General features: G+C 37.5%; 2 protein-coding genes across 3 annotated transcripts; one reads left to right on the top strand and one right to left on the bottom strand.

Moving 5' to 3' along the window:
• Positions 1 to 536: 536 nt before the first annotated feature.
• On the bottom strand, positions 537 to 2,781 carry bloc1s3 (biogenesis of lysosomal organelles complex-1, subunit 3). Its single transcript, XM_079886148.1, has 2 exons — positions 1,783 to 2,781; positions 537 to 1,408 (listed from the first exon to the last, which is right to left on the bottom strand). Exons 1-2 carry the CDS (start codon positions 1,878 to 1,880, stop codon positions 805 to 807), a joined length of 702 nt encoding a protein of 233 aa, XP_079742274.1. The 5' UTR covers positions 1,881 to 2,781; the 3' UTR covers positions 537 to 804.
• A 677-nt stretch (positions 2,782 to 3,458) lies between these two features.
• Positions 3,459 to 16,439, top strand: slc19a3a (solute carrier family 19 member 3a). Of its 2 annotated transcripts, none has more exons than XM_079886155.1 (7): positions 3,459 to 3,499; positions 8,336 to 8,491; positions 9,494 to 10,151; positions 11,389 to 11,601; positions 13,866 to 14,058; positions 14,839 to 14,980; positions 16,146 to 16,439. In XM_079886155.1, exons 2-7 carry the CDS (start codon positions 8,345 to 8,347, stop codon positions 16,311 to 16,313), a joined length of 1,521 nt encoding a protein of 506 aa, XP_079742281.1. In that variant the 5' UTR covers positions 3,459 to 3,499; positions 8,336 to 8,344; the 3' UTR covers positions 16,314 to 16,439. The 2 variants fall into 2 exon arrangements, with proteins under 2 accessions (XP_079742281.1, XP_079742280.1); XM_079886154.1 differs by lacking the exon at positions 3,459 to 3,499 and adding an exon at positions 3,674 to 4,635.
• The last annotated feature ends 411 nt before the right edge of the window (positions 16,440 to 16,850 follow it).

Genomic DNA, 16,850 nt, shown 5'->3' on the forward strand with positions numbered 1-16,850 from the left:
GGCTAAAGGGCTAAAAAATATCTATACTGTTGCAAAATATGCAGCAAGTGAAAAAAAATGAAACTCATATTTGGCAATTTGACATAATAGTAACAGCAGTGACCTTCAGTGTGACATTTATAAAAGCACATATATATATATATATATATATATATATATATATATATATATATGCAGTTTATTATTACCTGAAATATTTAATATTATATTATTTAGTAATAATATTAATATTAATATAATTCAAATATTATTTATTACATTAACTGCAGGAAATTGTAAGTGAACTGCTAAAAAGCCCTAAATATATACTTTCCTTTAAACATGTATTTATTATATTGCTACACACAGTTTATTTATGACCTGCATTATTTATAATTTCAATAATAATTATATTTTAATTATATCAAATTTTTTTATTTATTTAAAAATGATATTTTTTGCATGAACTAAAAGATTAGTTAGGCTACATTCCCTAAATCAGATTTATATTTCAACCTAAATGCTAAAAAAAAGAAGAGAAATTTAGTTTACACAACAGACAAGTTAACCTTTTATTTTATATATTTATTTTATATATATTCTCAGTGCATTCAGCAAATCAGCCCAAGCAAATTTCCATGTTATTACCGATCACTAATAATCATGGCCATGTTGGTCAATGACTAGGGCGGCTCCTGACACATTCCACACGTCATGTAGCATCCAAGAAAATCATTCAAATGTATCCAAGCTGTGGCTTTTATTGGACCTTCAACAGGCTCATATGTCATTTAAAGCTGTCTCAACTCACTCTCAAGCATTTGATTAGGATTGTCCAGATACGGGGTTTGGCATGGTGATGTCCGGCAGCAGGTGACAGCTCGTAATGATGTCGATCTTCTCAGACACTGACTTCAGGTCCTCCAGAATGAGTCTAATGCTGTGGGACGCGTTGATGATGCCTGTCTGAGAGTTGTTGAGCTGAGTGGTGGCCTGTCTTATGTCCCTGGCAGCGTTCTGATACACCTGTTTCAGGCTTTGATTGATGTCAGTGCACAGTCGTGCATTGCTCTCCAGCAGTTTCTGCTGAAGTAATGAGTTAAAGCGACCTGAGTCAGGTCTGGACACAGGCGACGATCGGTCCTCCTGTCCGCACACTGTCGCAGGTGTGTTCCTGATCACGATGAGAGGAGGCAGATCTTTGCGGAGCATCTGCTGTTGGCTTTCAGAGGCCAGTCTGCGCGCTCTCTCCTCCTCATCCTCGCTGTCGGTCTCGGACGCTTCTCCTGCCACCTTCATACCTGATGATGAAGATGATGATGCATGGACAGGAGGGGCAGAGGTGATGTACACTTCATCATCCGAATCAGTTTCTGATGCTTCTCCCTGTACCACGATTTGGAATTTGTTGCTTGCCATGATTGCACACCTGGAAGATACATGTTTATATCAGTTGATTACTCAGTAAGCTTTACCATGGTATAGTTATGGTGTCAGTATTTAAATACCATGGTATTTTTAATGTATACCACGACATTTAATGATTACCATTTTCATATACTACTTTACACTGTATTCTAAAGTGCTTAAAGGAGTATCATAGGACTTCCATGACAAAATGTCCATAAATGCTATTTAGGCTTAGGCTATTAGTTAATACAATACGCATTTACGTTTTGCTGTAAATTGCTTTTAATTAAATTATGATGATATTGTTTAGCGCGTATGTTTTGATATTAATGAATTATGCACAGTAATTGTATTGAAAAAGCGATTAAAACCAAATGTGAGTCTTTTTCTAACCTGCTGGTGTTTGTATCCACAATCCAAATATCATAGGATTTGTCACGAGACACCAACTTGAAGCAGGAAGCAGGAAGAAATTTAAAATAAAAGTCCATCAGAATCAGAAGTGTGTAAGAATTCAAAATAAAGGTCCCAAGAAATATGCGAAAATAATAGAATAAAAAAATAAATAAAATAAAATAAAGTTAATTCAAAATAAGCCTAAAGAATCAGAAGTTTGCGAGTAAAGTCATGAGTGAAGTATGCTGGTTAAAGTTAGTCAAAGCAAGGAATTATAAACAAACACAAATGAATTAAGGAAATAAACAATGTATGTGAACAAACAAACAAATAAATAAGGGGTGACCCCGAATAGTCGAAGATTCGATTTGGAGGAGCCTGATTTGACTACCGATCTCACGGTGATTATGTCTGATTTCACCATATACTGTCTATGGATTTCACATAGAACTACCGGTTTTCTGTCAATACGTTAATATTCAGCCTATTATGATAATGCTGTATATAAAAATGTGCAAAGAAAGAAGCTTTTAATAAATATTTTTTAACGTGCGTGAATAAATCCAAACACCTCGTGTCGTGACTCGTGACAGATTTAAGTTTCACTTTCAATCATAGACTCCGTGACCGACAGAGGAGCGTCTTGGCGGCAAGGATTTAAATCTTTAACAACGTCTGGGATAAGAAAATCTAAAGTGTGGATGTATGTGTACACCATCAGAAAGGATATTCTCCAAGGCTGGATTTAGCATCAGGAAAACCATGATCGCACTTCTGCCGGCCAACGTTAACAAGTTGGTTTTTCCACGGGATATTCTAAAATGCTTAACGTAAAAAAAGCTTTTAAAACGCTTTTTAAAAAGGCACTTTAACGTTGCGCGCTCAAAACTGTGCGTTCACACCGCCGCCGACTTGAGCTGCAAAGAAGCTCTGGCCGCCCAGTCAAAGACGCTTGTCAAAAAGTACGAGGAAGCTTGTTGACGCTTTGGCCGCTCTGACGTAGCAGCATTCTGTGTTCGATCATGGGAGAAGAGAAGTGTCACACCATGAAATGTAAACAGAAAAAACAAGCAATGCATTCGGCAATTTAGGATATCGCGCAAGATTTGTCAGCACAGAAAACATTTCATCCCTGGAGAGTTTTTTTTCGACACCATCGTATCAATTGATTTTGATTAATATGCGCGAGGGAGAGAGAGAGCTGCATTCAAGACAGCGCTCGGGTGAGTAAGCGCGCGCGCGGCCGGGACTCTCTCTCTCTCTGCTCGTTCTTATGCCCTGTCAAGCTGACAGGACTTTAAAACACATGCAAATGATACACTTTCACTCTATGATGGTCAAACTCTGCAATTAATATTTTTTTCTCGGAACTAATGTTTTGGTAGGAACGAAAGTTTACATCGTATGTTTCTCCGGAATCAGCCAGCGCGAAGGACGTCTATTCCGATTGGTTGCTGGCGTTTTGCCGCTGCTTGCCGCTGAACCGCGTCATAGCTCATTACCATAAAGTTGAGCTTCTCTCAACTTTCAGATTGACGCTCAAAACGCGACGCCGAGGAATTTGACGCTCCTTGCAGCTGAGAGAAGCCAGCTTCCATTGAAAATGAATGACTTCCGGTAACTTTGGAAGCTCAAGTCGGCGGCGGTGTGAACGCACAGAAAGACTCCAACGGACACAGACAGAGTAAAAGACTGGATTTGTTCTCTCGATCAGGTAACGTTAGGGTACAAGTGATTTCAAAACGTTTCAGCCGGTTCTAATTTGATTTTTGGATGCTGTGAACAATTTTAGCTAAAAAGACTGCCACTCCAGTTTAGCATTTATTGTTATTTCTGCAGTTAAAAATTCTGGCTACTATTATTTTAATAATTTCTTTATTTTAATTTTGGGGTCAATGGCCAGTAAATCTCAGGATGCAGGGCAGGGCAGGAACAAACCGAACAAACACAAGACTCACAATGAACAAGAAAAAACAAGATAAACAGACAAGGCACAAGAGTATAATTAAATAGGCAAAGAATTAAAACTAAAATAGAACAAAGACTAGAGAGGAAAAAGAACAGAGCAAGGAATAAAACAAAAGGAACTTGCAATCAAAAAATAAATAAAACAAAAGAACAAACTTATAGGGAACTAGAAACTGGAGAAGATAACCTAGAGAAGAAATAAAACCTAACTAGAACAAGACTTGAAGGAAAAAGCAAAAGGATACACTACTGCTAGAAACGATCAAATACTCAACTAGACCAGGAACTATGTTTAACCATACAAAGGCAAGCAAACAAGACAAACCAGCAAAGATATGAGGGAAAGAGGCACAATATAAAGGGACCAGAGCACATGAGGATCAGGTGAGCACAATTAGTGAAACGAGGGCAAGACGTGGACTAAACAAGAGGGCGTGGTAACAGGAAACAAGGAGGCAGGACAAGAGGAGCACATGGCAAACACAAACAAAGACAGAGCCATGTGCTCAGACACAAGACAAACAAGGAAACATTAAACAGTGACAAAACAGACAAGACTGTCAGGGCAGGTGTGACAGGAAATGTCACAGGAAATGTCCTTTGGTGTGAAACTTTGGCCTGTCACACCCATAGACTGTATAAGAAGTGGACAGAGCCATCTCATTTGAACTCAATTGAGACAAGTGAAGCCCATTTTTAGCGATTTTTTAGCACTTCCGTTCCTGACGTGCAGACTCAAACCGACTCAAACTAAGCTTGATGACGTGAGCAACCGGTCTGACAGATGTAAATCTTCTAGTAGCTGTGCGTGCAAACTGCCAACGTTAATCTTGCAGAGACGGTGAGCTTGAGCAAAGAGTTCTTTGGCGTGAGTGAGCAGGAGTAAGTATTCTGATTAATTATTTTGTATAGTATTTATTTTAAAATGTAACGCCAGTACGCCATATTAAGTTAATGCATAGGGTGATATCAGCTAAATTGGGCCACTTTTTGGTAAATGGTTTGGGACAATAATACAATACCATATATGCCTTTTCCATGTGTTTTTATGATTAATAATGACTGTTTTTGATCATTTTGTGTTGAAATTATGTAATAAAATATAATTATTTAGTCCCTACAGTTCTTGAAACATCAGCTGTGCCAACTTTTTTTGCATGAGCAGTTTCAGGTAAAATGGGCTGCTGTTTCAGGTAAAATGGGCCAGTCAAACTGCAAAGGGAAATAGTAATGTATCATCAATTTTAATTTTAAAACACAATTGTGTTCATAGCCACATAACATTTAAAATGCATTAAACAAACATATTCATATGTGCCATTAAAAAAACAAAAACATTTTGGGTGCAAACCCACATATTCAAATGTGCAATTAAAAAAGTCAATTTTGGAACAGCATAGATCAGTACTGATGTCAGTGGTGTGTGTGTGTGTGTGTGTAACTATATAACTATTTAATTAAAAATATACATTTTGGGGTTGCTTTACATATATCTATGTAAATATATACCTTAGATGCATTAAGCAGGGTAAGAAGATGTAGAAAGATGCCACGAAAACAGTGAGCATTCGCTGTTAAATTGTAACATATTTAAAGATGAGTTTAGCAAAGGATGATGATGTATCAATATGTGTGTGTGTGTGTGTGTGTGTATATATATTATATATATATAAAATTATGGGACATTAATGGAAACATGTGACTATTATAATACTTATTATTTAATTAAATATAGTTTTAATTTAATTTAGTTACACAGACACACCCTCACACACACACTCACACACATGCACTCAATCACATGTTTGTGTGTGTTTGTGAGTGACACAGATGATGGCCCATTTTAGCTGAAACCATGCGGCCCATTTTACCTCAGTGGGTTAAGGTAAATTGGGCTGCCAAGAAAAACATAATGTTTTCAAAAAATATGTTCATATACCAAACTAACAGTATTATTTCTGATTGATGCCATCAAGACAGATATTATGCATAGTTTTTTTATGTGCATGTTTTTTTTTTTTATAGATTTATCGTCCTTATAATATTTTAGTTAGATTTGGTATGCCAGGCTACTTACCATGCAGCTTTCTGGTGCAGTCTTTATTTGAATAACTGCCCCGCCCACCACAGCAACCATAAACCATGTGGGGGGTGGGGGGTGGGGGCCTCGTGACGTGTGCTGCTGCCGATTGAGAGAGAAGCTGACGATTTATATTCTGAATTATTGACTGAGTTTATGCTGTGTTCTTGCACGGTGAACGCGCTACGTGCGCACCTTTTTGTTTATTTTTTCAACTTGAGTGAATAAAACTTGAGTCCCAGTCATCGCCGACCACTTGTCTTCTTCCTTCCCTCACTACAAAGTAGAGTTCTGCACTCCCGTGGGACCCGACGCAAAACAGAGCGGCGCGGGACAAATTTGAGATGGTCCTCAATGCAGAGCATAAAATCCGGGGGGAGGAGTTGGATAAAATCCAACTCCTCCCACCTTACATACCTAAATCTACCAATCTCCACCCCCTGATCCCTAAACCTACCCATCTCCACCCCTAAACCTACCAATCTCCACCCCTTATATAAGATCCGACTCCTCCCCTCGGATCTTGTGTACTGCATTGAGGTGCTACTGACAAATTTTGAAAGGTCATTGCGGGAGCGGGCGGGATGATGAAGGTGCATTTGCGGGTGCGGGTGCGGGTGCGGGTGCGGGCGGGGGGGATGATACGCTGCACTCCCGCAAATTAAATATGAGTATAAAGTAAAATATATAAATGATTAAAGTAGCGTACATAATTTGTAGTTGTGAGGGAGATTCTGTTTGGCAGCAATAAAAACGTTTTAAGCTGCCTAAACTTGGATGTTGTCGTTTGGGGTAGGGCGGGGCCTAATCTCACGCACACTTGTTCCTTCCCGCTGCTCCGTGTTCGAATTCGAAAGCGAACGTTTAAAATAGACAGCATGGACGAGGAAAAGAGCACTTCTAGTGCTTCAGATATAGGCCTAAGCGCTTCAGATGTAAGCACTTCTCTAAAGAAAGGCACATTTAGGTCTACTACAAAAAAAATATCACCAAACCTCAAATCAGACATTTGGCAGTCTTTTTCGGTTGTGCATGATGGAGAGGGGAATCAACTACCTTTTGCCTGCTGCGGTAAATTCCAAAAGGTGTTAACATACAACGGACACAAATCGCATTTTTTTTCCAAGACTTTTCGTGAGACAGAAAGTGAACATACATCATGCCTGCCGTCTTGCGGACAGATGCGGGCGGGAGCGGGACTAAAAATGACAAATCTTTGCGGGAGCGGGACTGAAAATTGTGTCCCGCGCAGGTCTCTTCTACAAAGTACTGAACCTCATCACATGCTTGCTGGCCACATAATTTATTATCAACATGATTGTAACTTGATGCATGATGTTGTATAACGTTAGTTAGCTTATTTTGAACACACACACACACACACACACATATATATGCTTGTGCTGGTACAGGGATAGCCCAATTACATCCCAGACAAGTCTCCCTCCTGTGAGGGGTAGGTTTAGGTATGTTAGAGTTAGGGTTAGGGCTGTGGGAACATAAGGCTGTGGGAACATAGGGCTGTGGGAACATAGACATGCTCCTGTCACACCATAGGACAATACCTCCTTAAGAAGCTATTAAAACAAATGCCCTCCTTTATAATTATTACAATAAACACTATATATTCTGACTCTTTTTATGCAATGACTATCTTTGTCCTTTGGTGTGACGTTTTGTCCTATGGTATGACAAACATAAAACAACAGAAAAATATACTTATTTTAAAATATCTTTAAAAAAAAAGAGTCAAGTTTGGCATTAGGGGAGTTACAATAATATCTCCTCTTACACATGTACAATTTCAAACAGTTTTGTAAGGTGTAAGGCGAAAAAGTTTTATTGACATTCGTAGGGAAAAGTTTATCAAGTTCATCTATTCATGGTGAAAATGATTCTAATTAGTACTTTCATGTAAAATAAATATCACTTTAAGAAAATAATCTTTTAATAATGTGAACAATTCTGTCTCAAGTATTTTTTTAATGTTATTTAATATAATTTCTTAGTACTTTTTAAATGTCACACCATAGGACACATTTACAGTACTGTTGAGTGAAAACGTGAAAAAAAATGTCATTGACAAAATGAGTGACCACTACTATTTTCTGAAACTGCAGTTTTCATACTCCATAAATATATGTATTTTTTCTTAAAAAGTTATGTTTTCCAAAAAAAGTACTTTTTCTTGGCCTTTAAGAAAAAGTTTAAAATAGGGAGGGTTTGTTTGGCTATTGCATGTTTTATTAGGCCTATCTGGTGAATAACAGTAATGCTCAGAATTAAGCTGTAATCAGAATAATCTAAGCAGAACTTTGCTCACTGGTTGCTCATTTACAGCATATACAGACACACACGCAGAGAGTCTCGCACTCAGTGTGTGGTGATTATCTTAAGAGAGGAACAGTATTTCCATGAAAACAGATCTCCAACACACCGGCAAAGGTAAACAGTGCATGCTACAAAAGTAAAATTAAGTGTTCGTTTTATAATAACCTACAGATTGTGAACATGGACACTCTGAAGCGGTGGATGAGGGACTGGAAGTATCCCACTTCTCTGTTATGCATCTATGGGTTCTTCAGCACAGTAAAGCCTTTAGAACCATTTCTCATTCCATTCCTAACTGGACCAGACAAGAACCTAACCATTGAGCAGGTATAGTAACCAAAGTTTAATTATTAACTTAATGTTTTTGGATATCAAAATCTAACTGCATGACTCATGTCGTTAAAGGGATAGTGCACTGCAGAAATTCACTCTCATGTTGTTCCAAACCTGTAGGACTTTCTTGCCTCTGTGCAACACAAATGAGGATATTTTTAAAAAGGTCTTAATAGGCCTAAGTGTTTTTTGTCCATACAGTGAAAGACAATGGATGTTTTGAATCCCACTGATTTTAATTGTATGGACAAAAAGTTAAAAAACATTCAAAATATTTTCTTTCATCTTCCACAGAAGAAAGAGAGTCACAGATTTAGAATGAGGGTGGGTCTACATGAATGACAGAAATTTCATTTTTGGGTCAACTTTGCCTTTAATTGCAAAATTAATGACAGAGAAAGCATAACCTTTTATGGTCAATTATTGTGATTCTGATATAGTTACTGAGTTAGATTTGTACAATAAAGTATATATACTGTTATAAAATGTGCAGTGGATAGAAATAATATTTAAAATTAGAATTATTTTACTAATATATTGTACATATTATTATTTATATAATAGTATTATTTATATATTTTTTCTTGTTCTTTAATAAATATATTAATTAATAAAAAAAATGTTTTTGCATGAATCAATTATTGTGATTCTGATATAGTTACTGAGTTAGATTTGTGCAATAAAATTCTAAATACACTGCTGTAAAATAGTGGATAGAAATAATATTCTATAAAAAATATATTTGACAAGTTGACATGGCATTTCAAATAGTAACAGAATTGTGACATGATATATTTATTTTAAAATTATAATTATTTTTATTTACATATTGTATATATCATTATTTGTATCATATTATTTCTATATTATTTCCATTATATTTTGTCTTGTATTTTTTGTTGTTGTTGCAGGAATCAATTTGATTACTGATTAAGATTTGTGCAATAAATCTTGTTTATTGTTGGTGGTAAGTAGCTGTTTTTTTTCCACGTCAAGGTGACCAATCAGATATTCCCAGTGTGGACGTACTCTTACCTGACAGTGCTGGTTCCTGTCTTCCTCCTCACTGATTGGCTACGCTACAAACCTGTGGTTGTCTTCCAGTGTTTAGTCCTGTTTGCCACCACGGCAATGATACTGTGGTGCAAGGGTGTACGAGAGATGCAGGCTATGCAGTTTACATATGGAGTGGTGACGTCGTGTGACGTAGCTTACTTCACGTACATCTACAGCATGGTGGAGTTGAAGCACTACCTGAAAGCCACCTCGTACTGCCGGACCGCACAGCTGCTGGGCTACACCGTGGGTTCAGTATTAGGCCAGGTCCTAGTCTCTTTTGAACTGATGTCCTACAACTACATTCTAGTGTTCACACTTGTTCTCACCGCCGTTGCGTTGATCACCTCCATTCTTCTCCCAATGCCTAAGACAAGCATGTTCTTCCACCAAAGGAGTAGAGCTAGTAGAGAGACTGATGGTGAAGGGCATGTTGAGACAGTTAAACATCTGGAGCCCGAGGAAGGGTCTATGACAGAGGTGGATCTTCAGAGCAATGACCAAAAAGATGCCGTAGAGGTGGATGGATCCAAACCGAAGCAGGAAATACTGGAAGGTTTCAATGAGTGTGATAGTAGTGCCAAAAGTTCCAAGACAGGTAGGACTACTCGAATCTGCCATATTAGTAATATCGCATGGCTAATAATGTGTCACTGGGGTAGAAGCTAGTAGAGTGCTCCAGGAATTAGTCCTAAAACCCAGAAATAAGATACATTTTTGCACTTTTGGGTCCATTGTCTCAAAGTCAATGGGCTTTTTGGTTAAAGGCACACTATGCAAGATTTGTACCTTAATATAACAGCTTCGAAATCATTTAAATGGTAAACGAACTCGTATAGGGTGAATCATCTCGCCGCTGGCAAAACCAGCAATGCAAGTTTGAGAGGTGGCACCCCGACAAATCTCGCGAGAATCACGACTCGCTTTACGGCACGACGTCACATACATCAACAACATATGAAGCAGCCTCTATGGAAGACACTAGCACGCATTTCAGACGTGAATCATGGCAGAGTCGACGGAGAAAACGAAGAAAGTGCGGTCGGAAGAGTGCAGAGACGGCTCTTCATTATCTTAATGAATAAAATGTATAAAAATCTAACTTTTTTGTGGTAGTTGTATACACAAGTATATACAATTACACAAGTATATACTGACAGAAATATCTAAGTTTGGCATATACATTGTACTCAATCGTTTTATATGTAACTTGTATAAGTATACATGCAGTATAAAACTACTAAACTAGTAGTTTACTGCGAGTATATTTCAAAGTGTACTTTCATAAACTAAAAAATGTGCTACAAGTAAATAACAACTAAACTATCAGTAGAGTACAAACGTAAAAAGGTTGTTGTAAAGCAGTACTCAAAGTTTACTACTGTTACAATTAAAGTATACTTTAAAACTATACTTATACACTACAAAGTGGGCCAATTTAGTCCCAGGTAGTATTGAAACAGTACACTTACAAGTATACTACTTACTACATAAGGTATACTTAAAATATACTTGAACTTTACTTATGTAGACTTAAAATGAACTTGAAGTATACTTATTTTTTTTGTAACGGAAAGTCTGTCTGCTGAAACATGCATGGATTAATCATTCACAATAAGATCATTAAGATGCATTTAGAAAATAAAAAGGGTGAATTTTTATTTCATGATGATTTCAAAGACTACAAACAGCACATCTCTATAAAAGACAATAAACTGTCTTGCATTGGAAAGCTGATTCCATAAAATGACAAATAACTAAACAAATACACATTAAACAGTTAAATTAATCCACATGATCTTAGTGGAGGTCTGATTGTCCTGATAATATCCCAGGTGGCTGTGGTGATGTTCTGCTCCGGTTGTGGAGGGATTTCCTGCAGTGTTTCTCCTCCCGAACGCTGCTTATCTGGTCAGCGTGGTGGGCACTGTCTACCTGCGGCTACAACCAGACGGTGAACTACGTCCAGTCACTGTGGGAGCACGTGGAGCCGTCTAGTAACTTCACGGTCTACAATGGAGGAGTGGAGGCCCTCTCAAACCTTTTTGGTGAGTACAAGGGACACTTAGGCCTATACTTGTTATGAACTTAGATAAAGTTGAACTTTATCGTGATAGATTTTTCTTCCCTATTGTGACGTATATCCGAATGAAACTGCTTCTCAAACAAGAAAAAATGTAGGGGAGGGAGTTCCCGCCCACTTTTTAGTTGCGCTGGTTCCGCAAGTATTCAGCTACGAGGTGAATCATAACACTACAAACTTTGATTTGAAGGAAAAAGTCTTTGAAAATCTGACAAAAATACAAAGGTGCAAGACTGTATACTTAAAAGCTTTAGTGAGGGAAAGAACTACAATCCCATGAAGCATTGCGAACTGCATAATCAAATTAAAAATGATGGAGAAATATAAAACTACGCATTTAAAAATGTTGATTATAGCTATATAGGCTATATATAAACAATATATATAGGCGGGGCTAAAGAGCTCTTTGGCATGTTTTTCTTGTTTTGACTGATTGGTGTAATTGTCTGTACAGCATCATGGGTAATGTAGTTTTTTTTACCACGAATTCCGCTGTTAAACACATTTATTTTAAAACTAAGTTGAAATAATGCGGGCTGACGGCTTGCAACTGACTGTTGCACTTGCACTCTATTGCTGTGATCTCATGTGAGTGACGCAAGAGGAATTTTTATGAAAATTCTAAAGTCAAAGTTTTCGTCATTTTGTCATTTTAACCTTCTGGTTCACTTCTTCGTGTGTCGGTCAAAAATGACCACATTTTTATTTCTTTTTTTCTATTTATTATTTTAATCCATTTATTAACTTTTTGAGCATAGACCTGAACATTTTATTTCCAACTTAAACTGTTGTAAATCTTGAATGCTTTAGAGCACAGACTTAAGTTTGATCTCTTTTCAAAGATGACACTTGGCAGATTATTGATGAAGAGAAAACAGTTTTTTAAAAGGTGAACGTAAAAAAAGTTACAGAATTTTACGTTTATTATTCTGAAAAAATGTGCAAAAATACTATTTTCAATTTTTATATGAAATATATATTTTCAAAAACATGTTTTACTCTAAAACTGTAAGAAAATCAAAGCCATAAATCTAAACAAGTTGTGTTCAAAATTTGAGCCTGATATCTCAAAAAATTTGCTTTCAGTAAGATTTTATTTAGCTGCAATACCAAAAGTTTTCACTAGGTGAAATTCGTCTCCCATTAAAGGGGTGGTTAATTATGATTTCACTTTTCTAACTTTAGTTAGTGTGTAATGTTGCTGTTTAAGCATAAACAACATCTGCAAAGTTACAACGCTCAAAGTTCAAAGCAAAGTGAGATATTTGCTTTTAAAGAAATTGCTTTTTAAGGACTACAACAAACGGCTGGTAGGGACTACATGACATTCCTCCCGGGTAAGTGACATCACTAACCCTAAAATTTACATAAACCCCGCCCCCGGAACACGATTTGTAGATTATCATGACAGAATATGCTAATCAATGACTAGAAGATAACTACACATAAACTGCATAGATTCATCAACTAACCATTCAGAAATGCCCTGTTGTTTTCTACATGTTGTCACTTCTTCTAGAGTCTCTCCATCTTTGTTTGACTCCGGTTTGAACATAAAAGGCTAAAAGTTTTTTAAATTTTCAGTGTGTGTCTGTGTGAGGCTCCGTCCTCTGTGCCAGGAGCAGCAGCTCATTTGCATTTAAAGGGACAGACACAAAAACGGTGCGTTTTTGCCTATGGTTTTTGCTCACCCTCAAAAAGTGACAATTTTAACATGCTATATAAGAATATCTGTGGGGTATTTTGAGCTAAAACTTCACATACACACTCTGGGGACATCAGAGACTTATTTTACATCTTGTGAAAAGGGCATTATACCACCCCTTTAATTTCCTATGCGTCATTTTTGACCACGAAGAGTATTGCAACTATTTTTTCAGGACCATTTAACCTGTTCGAATCATGTCCATGATTTTTTTTGTTCGCACAGTAAAGTGCCAAAACCTTTTCCAAGTTTCGTACCATTCCGACGAAGAATGACCTAAGAACACCAGAGGGTTAAAGGTGCGGTCACATTTTCAGCAAAATTTCGCAGACAAAATAACAGCATAAAGCACCGCTCAAATATAGTCAGTTTCAAAATGAGCTGTTTTATGTTGGTCAGCGCGACAAATTCGCCTGACCAACTTGAACACGACCGAAATCTGCAAAACTTTTTCGCCCCCACGCAAAACTCCCGATCGCGTGGCAACGGTGCTTTACTGTCCATCATCACTGTCTGCACCACAGGGGCCGCGGCGGCGTACGGGATCGGGTTTGCATCTGCAGACTGGTCTCGCTGGGGTGAGATGGCTCTGGGAGCGCTCTCTGCCCTGGAGGCCGGTGCTCTCTTCGCTATGGTCTTCAGCGGCAACATCTGGGTCTGCTACTGTGGCTACATCATCTTTAAGAGCCTGTACATGCTGCTCATCACCATTGCCATGTAAGTCCAGTGCACAATATGTGACTTATTATAAGCACCTGCTTACGTACTCAGCTCAGATGATGTGTATTTCTTAGTAGGTTAAATGTTATCATGAACCACATTTTGTTGAATATAATCTATTCCTGCTTCAAACTTCAGAAATGTGTACATTATCTTATCTGACCACTTGCCGTTTCACCTTAATTGGAGCAATGGTAAAGGTTTTGGACCTGTAATGCTGATAGTCAAGTTTCAGATCCATTTATTTTAGTTGAAACCTGATGATGTAAAGCATTATACTCCTTATATACAGTAGGCTAGATGCCATAAAAAAGTACATATTTCAAAGGTTAAGAGGGCAGAAAAAATGCCTGTTAATGGTAGAATCAGATGTGTTTAATGATGTTTTAAAGTATAAATTTCAAATAATTGTCAAATAATGAAAAAGATAATTATAGAAACCTTGCACTCATAAAGGGCAATGTCTAGACAATAAAAAATATGGTCTTAACTTTCAAGAATTTCCCAGGTCTGGGAATTACAATTATAAAATTCCCTAATATTTAATAATAGTTTTCATTGACAGTGACAACTCAGTAAATTTCAAAAACTCACCACAGGGTTCCCTAATAAATATCCATTATTTTTCCAGTCTCTCATTACAGGATAAGGATTTATACAGATTGCACTTGCACAAAACAACTTTAGCCAAGGATATTAGATATTTGAATGAAATATTACACTAAATTAAACAGCAGGAATGAATGCGCAATCATTTCCATGTCCTTTGTCTCATAGGTTCCAGATAGCAGCGGGGTTGAACATGGAGCGTTACGCCCTTGTGTTCGGAGCCAACACCTTCTGTGCTCTGGTCCTCCAGACAATCATCACCTCTGTGGTGGTGGATAGCAGTGGGCTTGGTCTGGATATTGTCACACAGGTGAGGTTACACTCTTTATGTAAATCAAAATTATTTTATGTGGTAAACAACAGCATGACACAGATGCTACATTTCTATTGGATACAAAACACTAGGGCTTTTCACACTGCGCTTAACCCCGGGTAAAGGATAGTTTCACATTTGTAAATCAGAAGCGGGTTTAGTACCGCTTTTTACCCAGGGTTGTGAAACCCTGCTCCGGAGCGGGGTCGGCACTGCTTGAAATGATGTGCAGTGTGAAAGGTTGTGATGTTAGGAGCCATTCACACGCGAAACGGAGGTCAGTGCAGTGAAAAAGAGAAAAAAAAAAGCGACATGGTCTAGAAACAAGTTTTTTAAAAGTTGAACTAAGGGGTCCGTTTACACGACACCGTTTTCAACTAAAAACGGAAAACCTTTTATGCGTTTTGGCCATTCATTTACATGACAACTGTGTTGTGTGGGCCTGCAAGTCTCTGTGTAAACCACAAAAACGCGAATTTGTGAAAACGGTTATGTCATGCGCATGTGTATTATGTGTTCAGTCTATAGGCGCTTAGTGTTCCTTTAAAAAGTGACGTCGCCACCTACTGGCCTGGCAGCAGAATACAGTGTTTTTAGTCATTTTCGTGGATCCTTGTGAGCAGGAATTTTTTTGACAACGTTGTCGTCTGTATGCGAAAAATGCGAAGGAAAACCTTTTCTGTTTTACGTACCTTAATTTAAACAACCAATCACCAGCTTCATGTGATTTGGACAGTCACAAAAACACGATATGTATATCAACAGCCGATTTAGCATTGGATAGGATAAGCATAAAACTCTGTCAAAAGGAGTATAGAAGATACCGTTTCATTCTTGACTTCATAGTTCGAAAAGTCCATATAGATAAAAAAATAGTACAGTCGGTAATGTGTAACATGGGGATGCGCAATGCAAGAGTATAGATGTACATAAAGTAAAAATTACGTAAACAGGACGCGCGTGTCATTCGTCCAATCAATGACCCTGACACCGCAGATATGCAAATAAGAACATTAACCCAGGGTTTATGAATGTACAATGTGATATGAATACCCAGAATTAATTGGTAACCCTGGGTAAATAATGAATGTGAAACTAAAAAACTATAATGTGACAAAACAGTGATTGCATTTAAACTGTTGTTGTGTTACTTGTCTTACAGTTTACCGTCTACGGGGGATATTTTTCAGTTATTGCAATCGTTTTCTTCTTGAGGGGTTTGTATACTACAGTGTGCCGAAAACCTGAGATGGAAACACCGAGAGAGAATCCAGAAGAAACTTTTAAGGCAGAAGATGATGCTCAAATCATCACTGGAACGAAATTCTGAACACAAGGAGCAGGAAGTACAAGAGGTTTAAGCCATCACACTTGATGATGAACAAACAGAAGGAAAGCATAAAAATATACTTTTTTTTTTTTTTTTTTTTTAGGTAAAATTCATTTTAATATATATTGTATATATATTTATTTATATATATATACATATACACACATTAACTTAGATTTCTGTAACATAAGTGGTCTTGATTCAGAGTCTCATGAGTTCTCATTACTCCTCATAATGGAAAAAACAATCTTTTTTGCCTCATAAACTCCAAAAGCACAAAAAGGCGATGTCAAAAAGGGATTCCACATTCTTGCTTAATGTTATTCACAGCATGGCGGACGTCAACGGCGTATATGCAGCATATGTGTGTGTACATGTGTGTATGTGTTAAAGATACAAATACTGATATGCACAAAGATCTAAAATTTAGCAATTTCTATGAAAGAATTATGTACAGAATTGCAGCATTAACATGAACAGGAGGTTTGCAATAACTTAGTTATCCGCCACGTCGTGCAGATGATTTCCAGGCCAGTT

The sequence above is a fragment of the Squalius cephalus genome (assembly GCF_949319135.1).
Source record: "Squalius cephalus genome assembly, chromosome: 11".
Classification (NCBI taxonomy): Eukaryota; Metazoa; Chordata; class Actinopteri; order Cypriniformes; family Leuciscidae; genus Squalius; species Squalius cephalus.

Coding starts and splice junctions, on each gene's coding strand:
- bloc1s3 (XM_079886148.1), bottom strand. CDS start 1,880: ATGGACTTTTATTTTAAATTTCTTCCTGCTTCCTGCTTCAAGTTGGTG. Junction 1,409..1,782: donor GTGGATACAAACACCAGCAG/GTTAGAAAAAGA, acceptor TGTATCTTCCAG/GTGTGCAATCATGGCAAGCA.
- slc19a3a (XM_079886155.1), top strand. CDS start 8,345: ATGGACACTCTGAAGCGGTGGATGAGGGACTGGAAGTATCCCACTTCT. Junction 10,152..11,388: donor TGCCAAAAGTTCCAAGACAG/GTAGGACTACTC, acceptor ATAATATCCCAG/GTGGCTGTGGTGATGTTCTG. Junction 14,981..16,145: donor GTCTGGATATTGTCACACAG/GTGAGGTTACAC, acceptor CTTGTCTTACAG/TTTACCGTCTACGGGGGATA.